The 10,307-nt window shown below is 34.0% G+C and overlaps 1 protein-coding gene across 2 annotated transcripts; it reads left to right on the top strand.

Annotated features, from left to right (window-relative positions):
* Positions 1-49: 49 nt before the first annotated feature.
* Positions 50-2,847, top strand: LOC140040253 (centrin-3). Of its 2 annotated transcripts, none has more exons than XM_072086045.1 (5): positions 50-164; positions 671-806; positions 1,321-1,435; positions 1,533-1,724; positions 2,300-2,847. In XM_072086045.1, the coding sequence occupies exons 1-5, from the start codon at positions 148-150 to the stop codon at positions 2,341-2,343; spliced, it is 504 nt and encodes a 167-aa protein (XP_071942146.1). In that variant the 5' UTR covers positions 50-147; the 3' UTR covers positions 2,344-2,847. The 2 variants fall into 2 exon arrangements, with proteins under 2 accessions (XP_071942146.1, XP_071942145.1); XM_072086044.1 differs by having other exon boundaries at positions 1,521-1,724.
* Positions 2,848-10,307: the final 7,460 nt, after the last annotated feature.

Genomic DNA, 10,307 nt, shown 5'->3' with positions numbered 1-10,307 from the left:
TCCAGGGGTTATACAGTTGTGTGGTGGCGCTATATAAGTTTCAATTTCAAAATAAACAAAGTATACGCGGTAATAATTTTTTATTTGGAGAAAAGATTACCAAGAAAAGCAGCTTAAAAGTCTTAAATTATTGTACTACTAGTTATAATGAGTCTATCTTTGAGGTATTTATTTTTATAAAAACGCATGTGCATAGCATAAGGTCCTAGAGTTATGCTAGGCGTAGGCCTAGCTTATAGAGGCCCTATCTTTCTGTCAGCAATATGAGATGAGAGAGCTGGCTTGCTTGGAAGGTTGAACCCACCACCAAACCTGGGATGAATCGTCCCGGATTCACTCTAGGCCTAGGCCAGAAATGCCATGCTAAATGGGATTGAAATAGGCTAAACCTAGGCTACTCATACTTTTCTGTATAAGTCCAGGCTTAGGCCTAGCTAGAGACTACTTTATTACTCCTTCTTGACCTTACTTTTTCTAGGCCCTGGTGGGGCCTAGTACTAGGCCTAGTATAGCTTATTATTACTATTATTTATTAGGCCATGCATTATTCCAGCCTAGTAGTAGGCCTAATTACTTATTTAGTTAGGTAGATTAGCCGATATTTCATATTGTATTGATTGTTTAAGTAAATAATATAATGATTTTTTTGTATCTTTTTTACTATATTTAGATCAGAATTTAATTTAGACAAAGGAAGAAGACGAAAGAGACGAGAAATAGCTGATGAGCAAAAACAGGAAATTAAAGAAGCCTTTGAATTATTTGACACAGACTACGATGGAGCAATTGATTATCATGAACTTAAGGCAATTCAAAGTTTCAAACTTAACTTGGACCTAATTTTAATTCACCACCCATCTTTATGTCAGAGCTCCGCAAACTTTTTATTTCGCGGCCTAAAATCCTGTTCCCAAAACCAGGAAACGGCCCAGCTGGACCAACGTAGACATAATACCTCACCTATGTTTGCCTGTGGTTTCCCCTTGATTATTTGTTTGGTCCATCTAGCCAAAGCTGATCAATAGGGACCCAAAAAAAAATACAACATGAAGATTAAATATAATAATAATAATTAAATAACGTCCACATTTCACTGTGTCGCATCACAGTTAACACAGGATAGTACATCGTGACGAAACTTTAGCCGCACATATCAATTGCGTTTGATATGTTTACCAACATTTTCAGCAAGATAAAACCATGTTAAAATAAAGGCACCTCAACAAAATGTTGCGGCTCATAATTTGCGAAAAATTGTTTTATTTATATATAGAAATAGATAGTACAAATAATGTTGTTGTAAATAATTGTTTTTGTTAGGTAGCAATGAAGGCACTGGGCTTTGAAGTGAAAAAAGCAGATGTGTTGAAGGTTTTAAGAGATTATGATAGGGAAAATACTGGAAAAATATCATTTAAAGATTTCAACGAAGTCAGTAAGTTACAGTATAAATACCAAACATTTTTTTGCAGTTTCTTGTTCTCTTATCCAAGGCTCTACATTTGTACTTAATTAAACATTTTTTTTTATAGTGACGGACTGGATTCTGGAAAGAGATCCGCAAGAAGAGATTCTGAAAGCTTTTAAATTGTTTGATGACGATGATTCAGGAAAAATAAGTCTGCGTAACTTGCGCAGAGTTGCTCGAGAACTTGGCGAGAACATGACAGACGAGGAGCTACGTGCAATGATCGACGAGTTTGATAAAGATGGCGACGGTGAAAGTAAGAGGAAAATTCTTAAAAAGCCTTAATATCAAGTTCACCAACACAACAACGTGAATGCAATAGCTGGTGGAAATTTTGTTGGAGAGGAAGGGTTAAAAAAAAGGGGAGGTGATGTAGATATTCGCATAGCGTTTAAAAAAAAACATCTCAAACAAAATTTAAGTCTGCTTAAAGGGCCTTTCACACCTGGTCCAGTGCCAGCAAATTAAACTTTAATGTTCAGTTTTCACATCGCTATACGCATACCAATTGGTGCATAGTCACGTGAAGCGTCATGAAAACGTGCCAGAACAGGTGCAAATCAGCCAAACTTCACTGGTTTATACAATATAAAAAGTAGTAGTGTTATTATTATCACAGTACCTCTTAATTTATCACCACCTCTTAAAATGGATACCTTGTAAAATGTAGGGGTCTGTACTTCATTCTCCACTCCTGGATCTGCCCATAAATGGGAGAGCTTATGGCACATCCATGACAGACATCTTTGCTTTGCCTTCAACAAAGCTGTTCATAACAAAAACTGAGACTTGTATTAGTGCAGATATTAATAGTTTCCTTGTTTATTACAGTAAATTCGGAAGAATTTCTAAGTATAATGACCGGAGATACATGAAGAGACAAAGATGAACAAAGCAAGGAAACAATACATAGCAGGTGCTAAGAAGAGACATGTCATTGTTTAATTTACACACTTAAAATTATTTTTATCTATTCAGAATACACATGTAGTAGCTTACAATACTAGAAATGACTGTACAAATTTACATTTTGAGACTGGTTAGAAGTTAATGATCACACCTATTATATTGATCTTTGCAGAGTCTTTGAAATAGTCTCTCACTCTGGATAAAACAATGGCTAGTAATTCCATCGGATTAAAAACAAGACAAATAATAAACTCTGAATTGAAGAAGTGTCCCTGTCCTCTTAATAATTGTGACATACTTATACTGTTCTTTTGATTTATATTGTATTCTTTGTTGTAAAAAATGTTTCTCTTGTAAATAATATGTATGGTACTAGTTTTTTTTTGTTTCATGTTTTTATACAACTTAATGATTACATTATCTATTTTTGCTAAATTGGCAAATAAATATTTCATACCTATTGGAAAATACAGTATTGTTTGTTGTTTTTCTTAAAGAATTGCTTTTCCAATAACATGTGTTATAGAATAAATTATTGTATCAGCAAAATGATTTAAGTCTATTAATAGACACACAGAAAATGTCCTACACTAGTACAGTTTAGTGGTCAACAGCTTATATGAGATTCACGAAGGGAGCTTCGTTGGCCACAGCCACCAGTTACAATGCTTGGACAGCTTTCAATCTGATCACTTTTTAACATGACCCCACTCCTAATGTTACCGTATAATTATTTACAGTGAAAGATTCCTATTATTTACAGTGAAAAAAGGATTATTAGAAAATTCTAAATGTTTGGGGAGAGCTGTTGCCAATTATTTACTGTATTAATACAGAACATAAATTATACTATAGCGTTGCATAGCATAGTCATACAGTATCTTATCTTATGTTAAGCTCTGTCTACACTATCAAACTTTATGCAACAGAAAAATGTCATATTACTACCAAATTTGGGCACATCACAAACGAACTAGTTTGATAGTGTAGATAGAGCTTTAATGTTTACAAAGCCAACTATTGTATGGTTAATGTGTGCCTGTTTCTATTGTTCAGGAGCGATACTCAAATTCTGTATTGTAAAATAATACTACCTTTAAATGTGATGGGATTATATATGAATAAGCTTCAGCACCATTTTTGGGGAAAAAACATTTTCTTTATACACCTATCAAACTCAAACAAAAACAATTTCTTAAAATAAATAAATGACTTTCCTTTAGTAAATACCACACAATTTGTATTTGGAGTTTTTAAATACTAAAATTATTTTATTTAATTTTTAGTTATTTAATATTACTATATTGGATTAATATCACAAGAAAGAAAAAATTGAACTTTAACTAAATTTAAAACTTTATGGTGCAGTATTTTTATTTGAAGAAACTTTTTTTTTTCTTCATTTCATTATATATACAGTACATACAATTATTGTACTTTTTACAAATATTTTTACTTTTTTTTAAAACTGTTTTGCATATACATATACACACAAATTCATTGGCTATTATCTGTATCATGCATACTACTGAACTGTATATCCTAAACATTTTCGGTAGCTGCTTTATATTATACAGTAGAACTCCTTATTTGGGACACCCCTATTCTGGAGACCACTTTTCTGTGAAATGCACTACATTATGGCCAACCACTATTAAAGGGACACCCCTATTATTTGGACATCATTTCGAGTCCTGAATGTATCCCCTTATAGGGGTTATTCTACTTTATTTGGTCTCTGTCATCTTGATGTATTGCTTACACAGCAATAAAGCATTGTATGAATAGCATGCTTATAACCTATCTAAATCAGTAAATGATCACCTTAAGTACAACAACCTCAGATACACAAAATACATTTTGGGACACCCCCTATTAAGGGGACACTTTTCCATGAAATGAGTAATGGGTAACGTATGTTTTAATACTACAGCCAATTTCTATTAAGGAGCACTTTTCAATGAAACGAAAGAGGGACAATCATATTTTTTTTTAACTACAGCCAGCCGTTATTCCGTGGACATCCATATTAAGGGGATACTGTACTGTACTTTGTTACTTACAAGTACTTGGCAAGTGCACACTAAAAGGGAACATGATTAAAAATATTTACACCCAAGAAAGTTTCCAAAAATAAACAAATTCCACTAAATATTTTAATCAATCTATCCAAGTGTTATTACTTTTTAATTAAGGTTGGTATCAATCTCATAAAATGGTGTTCAAATGTTAAAAAACATTCTGTACTTATTGTTGCTGCAGATTATGCAATTATTCCAGACACAAGTAGCAAATGCTTGTCCCTGGACTGTTAATATATTGCTTAGTGTAAATTATTTCTATATTTTCACAATTACATACTCCACAAGAAATGGAATACGATAGCAGTATGTATTATATATCTATATCACTACCTCTAATTTACTTTTTTTAGTCAATCATAATAATTTTAAAGCTCTGTCTACACTATCAAACTAGTTTGATAACAAAGTGTGATGTGCCCAAATAAGGTAGATATGACATCATCATGTCCACATCACATTTTTTTGTCACATAAAGTTTGATAGTGTAGACATAGCTTAAGTAATCTAATCTATTTATAACAAGCAATTTGTATTCTATTATTATTAGTAAAATACTGGCTAGCTAATTTTCTAAAAGAACTACAATATTATTTGTATAAGTATTACAAAAATGTTATCTATCAGTACACATCATTATATAGTGAAGGTTTCCCCTTTTTCTCATTGCAGACAATTTCTCTGTAGCTATATAAATATTGTAATTAGACAAACGGGAGCACATACATTATACATATTTTAATATACTTTTGTTTGTAGCAGCCAATTTCTCTATAGTTACCACTACTGTTTTAATTCAATGAACAAAAAATAATTTGTCTAGAATCAGGTTAATGGGTAAATGTTTCCATTGATGGAAGCCCTGGCAAAAAAAAATGTTCCATTGCATCATAGATGCCTAAATCCTTGAAACAAGAGCATGAGTCAGTAATATATTAATAAATACACACAAGGGTGGGTGGATTGCGGGGGCAGGATCATTGTTATTTTCAACTTAATGAACACCATTGACTGCAACATTTGTTGATGTAGTAGGGGTAATTTTGGATTTTTCGTCCTCATCATCAGAGTCTATAATAACAATAGGATCATCACTCTTGTTTCCGGCAACGTTTTTTGGTTCAGTAATGGCAGCTGGGTTTTTTCTGTAACAAAATGATTCGACAATCGACGAACCCTTTGGACATATAACCACATGCCATGCCATAAATGATGCAGATTGAGTCGTGAAAAAACAACGGTTGCATGTTAAAGTTACGAGTTTACGATTGTATGTTTTAGATACCGGATGAAGAACAGGTGGGTCTCGTTGACTGTTATGGAATATGTTACTATGCGAGCCATACGATCTTTGGCAATACGTCTGATAACGGCATTGTTTACACTTAAGAACTTGTGTGCGAAAATGATTCTGAATGTTGGCACGAGCTCCGCACTCGCAACAACGCAGAGGATGTTTGAAATCCGTAAAGCATTTTGAAAAGGAAAGTGTCGTTGGCTGTGTGTTTGAAGAGCTGGCCTGTATTGTTTTCAACCTCTTCGCAGCAGACATCTCATTCGAACTGGTTGGTATCTGTGGTAGCTGTCTTTTAGGTGGTATCTTCACCGACAGAGTGTGAATCTTGTGGTCGTTTGTTGTGTGGTCTCTGAAATCTTGACTGTTTAAAAATATTAGTTTACACATCTTGCAGTGGCCTTTAGAAAGGTTTGTAGATTGATAATGCATTTGACAATGCTTAAAGAAGTTTCGAACGTCAGTCATAACTTTTAAGCACAAATGACAGAGGACGTATTTTGTACGATCATGTTTTACCGCGAAGTGGCTCAGAATGTCCTGGTAAATAGAGGTCATGAATCCGCATAACTTGCATACATAAGGCATCTGAAGAGGCTTGTGCCTTTTACCAAGATGTGTTACCAAGGATGGTTTATCTGGGAAGGTGTATTCACAGGTCTTACACTTAAATGCGCTACTCTGGTGCACCTTTTCTTTGTGTGTGGTTAGGTCTATTGAATGTGGGAAAGCTTTAAAACAATGTTCACAATCAAGTTTTGAACGATTGCTATTTTTCACTCGCTGAACTTCAAAGTGACCCTTAATATGACTCATATATACAATGTTTGATTCAAGAATTCTGTTACAAGTACTTAAGCCACATTTAAAAGGATAACTTCCTCTCTGCTGAGAAAATGTTAAATCACCCTGTTTAGAACTGTAGAAATAGTTTGTTTGGAGGTCAGTGTTTGCCGTGCCAGAAACAACAGCAGCCGCTCTTGGAGGTTGTACAGCAGATAATACAACAGCGGTACTTGCTTTGGCCGTTGTTGCCGTTGTTGTCGTGGTTTTTACTTGGTTGACAACTACATTTTGATAAGATACTTTAATAGGTGCACTGGCTTTGGTTGTATGTACAATCACAGAGTTTGAAGGGAATATGATAGATTGTTGCCCTGGTACAGCTGGTCTTACCAATGTCGTCTGTTGTGATGCTGGAATTACATACCGGTAGTCAACACCTTGGATAGTTTGTGATGATACTGGAGGATTTTGTGTATTCTGGTTAATAATCATATAATTTTGAAGCACTTTGGGTGCTAGTGATGTAACAGACTGAATACGTGGAAATACCTGCGGCTTACTGTTTGTGGCGGGTGGTGCACTTTGTACCAACCCATTCTGTCGGACAAATGAAGAATGGAACTCTTGGAAACCATTCTTGTTTGTAACGGACAAGTTAACCGACTCATCTGGCTTGGTTACCTTCTCTACGAGTTGACGCAACTGACTTTCAATACTTGTAATAACTTGAGAAGATTCAAAATGCTTATTTAATTGATTTGTAGTTGGCGCCTCATCAACACAAGTCATTTCCAGATCCTCATTTTTTCCAAAACTTTTGGCCGCTTTCACCAAAGTAGCCATGTTCCTATGAATAAAAGAGATGTACATGTAAATTAGTTACTATTATCTAGAAGTTTGTATAGTATATATATATTCATTACACAAAATTTATCAACAATTAAAATTGAAAACTTAATTTTCTTCTTCTTTTGTTTAGTAATAATATCTGTACTAATATGCCTGCAATATCTTGTATACCAAATGTACTGATGTTCAGAAAGGAAAAATATCTTTCTCTCGATTGAACATCATTTTTAAAAGACTGAACTCTGCAAGATTGTATGTGAAAAAAAGTCTCAATTTTTTTAAATATTCATGCCTTTTTTCGACTTCAGAAAGGACCTTTTAAAGTGACAGTGTTGCCCTGGCTGCCTATGCAGTAATTTTTATCAGCCAATTACTAATGTGGCCACTTTCATGTTTTTAGCTTTAAGGGTAGCTCCAGGTTTAAAATGTTTGTTATATAATAATATCTAAGCCTTTACAACAAGATTGATAATAACCCCTTGTATTCTTCATCAACGGTAACAAGTGGTGCTTCATGACTTTTTAAAAGAAAAAACAGAATTGGCTGTCATTGTAAAAAGGAAACATTTTTTTCTTATGGAAAAAGCATATAAATCGAAAGAATAATCAATCAGGGGGAAAAAAACAAATTGTAAATTGTACGTCAATAAATGTGAGAAAGTCCTTTGGCGCCACTTAAAAGGGGGCTTGGACCTGAAACTACCCTTTAAATTTGTTCATCAAAATCATCATATACTGTAGTACAGTAGGGCAGTATTTCTCCAAATGCTCTCAGGCAAACCTCTCCTACTAAATGCTAATTAAATTTAAAATTACTCCATGTCAAGTGACAATTATTTTGTTAAATTGATATTTGAAGGGATTATGTAAATAAATAAAGAACACTTTTTCTCACGGTACCCTGGCATGGGTGAAAAGGGTGAGGTCATTTTTAGCTCTAAATACTCAGACAGATGTAGACTTACACCATATCTTTATTTAGTATTTGTCATTTTTTGTTTGTCAATCAGTCAGCATTTTGATTTTTGTCTGAAGGTAGTATATGTATGAAACGCCATATGTGCCAAAATGTTTATCTTTTTTACTAATGTTAAGTCGAACCTCAGTCTAGAACCTAGACTAACGTATGTGGTGCATGACCGATTGTATATGTGTTTCACACTACAATTTTCTTCTACTAATTGTACATACATTAACAAGGCCATATACATGGTTGCAGTCGCGTGCTCAAGTTAGTGTTTACCGACCAACCGCCAACATAGTGAGCTGGTACAGTAGAGCCACGTTGCACACGCGACTAATAGTATAAGTAAAACTTTTTGTTTTTGCTGAACATAAAGATAACAATTATATTGTACCCAAATAACATAAATCAAACTTTGAATAGGCAATTTTGCAGTTTTTAATAATAAATTATTCACTTTTGTAAAAAAAAAATATTCAAAGAAATTATGATTTCACATAAAGATAAAATAATAATAACAATTATTATTATATTATATAAGCTAATTCAACAAAAAAAACTCATTACCTGATGATAGACAATTTGAATTAAGAAAAAAAAAAATATTTATCTGAAATTCGGGTTAACATTTTTTTCAAATTTGTGGTGAAACTATAATTGTGTTATGCGCGATTTGAACGATTTGCGGAATTTAAAATTGCGCAAAGAATTATTGCGCAATTTCAAATTGCGCAAGGATTTTCTTGCGCAATATTGAAATTGCGCAATCAACTTGCGCAAGAAAATCCTTGCGCAATTTCAAATTGTGCTGCACAATTTGTAAATTGCACAAGATAGTTCTTGCGCAATATGACACCTTTGCGCAATTTGAAAACGAACTGTTTGTTATTTTTGTTATTGTACTCATTTGTTGTTGAGAATGGTACCGAAAGGTCGATCTTTTTTGTCATTAAATTTAATTTTTAAGTTAAATAGTAAACGTCTAATAATTCATAATAATTATTGTTTCTAAAAAAAATCCAATCGTTATTAGTCTTATTAATCGTCATTAGTACTGATATTTGAATTGAAATTATTATCTATTGGTATTTATTTATGCCTTCTCCTCATATTATGTGTGAATATGGTATTTTATAGAACCATTGGGAATTCGAGATTTTTTTTATTCGAAAAAAAAAATTCGGGGGGGGGGGGGGGGGGGAGGCTCCCGGGAGGGTGGCTGGCTCCCGGGAGGCGGGCTCCCGGGAGGGTGACTCCCGGGAGGGTAAGGAAATGCGATATTATCTTCAATTTTGAATCATTCTTAGAGAAATTACTAAAAAAATATGGGTGTTACTGTGCATGATTTCACAATCTGTCGAAAAACCTTGCGCAATTTGCAGATTACTTGCGCAATTTAATACGTTGCTTGCGCAATTTGAAAGACATGTTTCAATTCAAATTGCGCAAGAAATTTTTTGCGCAATTTTAAATTGCGCAAGAAAATCCTTGCGCAATTTCAAATTGCGCAAATCGTTCAAATCGCGCATAACAATAATAATATTTAATAATGTGACATTAAAATTGCATATTCCAACTAAAAATGTTAAACATTTTTTCAGGACAATTTATCTTTAAACCAGAAAACACTAATGTAAATCAGTAACGCGTTACACACCACAGTTGACGCGATGGCATTGTCACTGTGGATGGAGGCGTCTTTAATTTCACATATTGACATATCGTCAGGTTTTAATTTACTTACCTACCTACTAGGGCTAGGCCTATATTTCATAAAACCAACAAAAATATTCAAATATAAATTGTGATGCGTAAAATCCCTAAACGGATGTAGCCTAGCCTAGGCCTACGATCTGTTTGGGCTAGGAGGCCTCGATGGCCTACTAGCCTAGCTAGGCCTGCCTACTCTCTATTTGTACCCCGGCACTAGGCCTATACAATACAGTACTATAGGGC

This window comes from Antedon mediterranea, chromosome 2 (genome assembly GCF_964355755.1).
Source record: "Antedon mediterranea chromosome 2, ecAntMedi1.1, whole genome shotgun sequence".
NCBI lineage: Eukaryota > Metazoa > Echinodermata > Crinoidea > Comatulida > Antedonidae > Antedon > Antedon mediterranea.
This window is presented reverse-complemented; position numbering and strand designations above follow the sequence as displayed.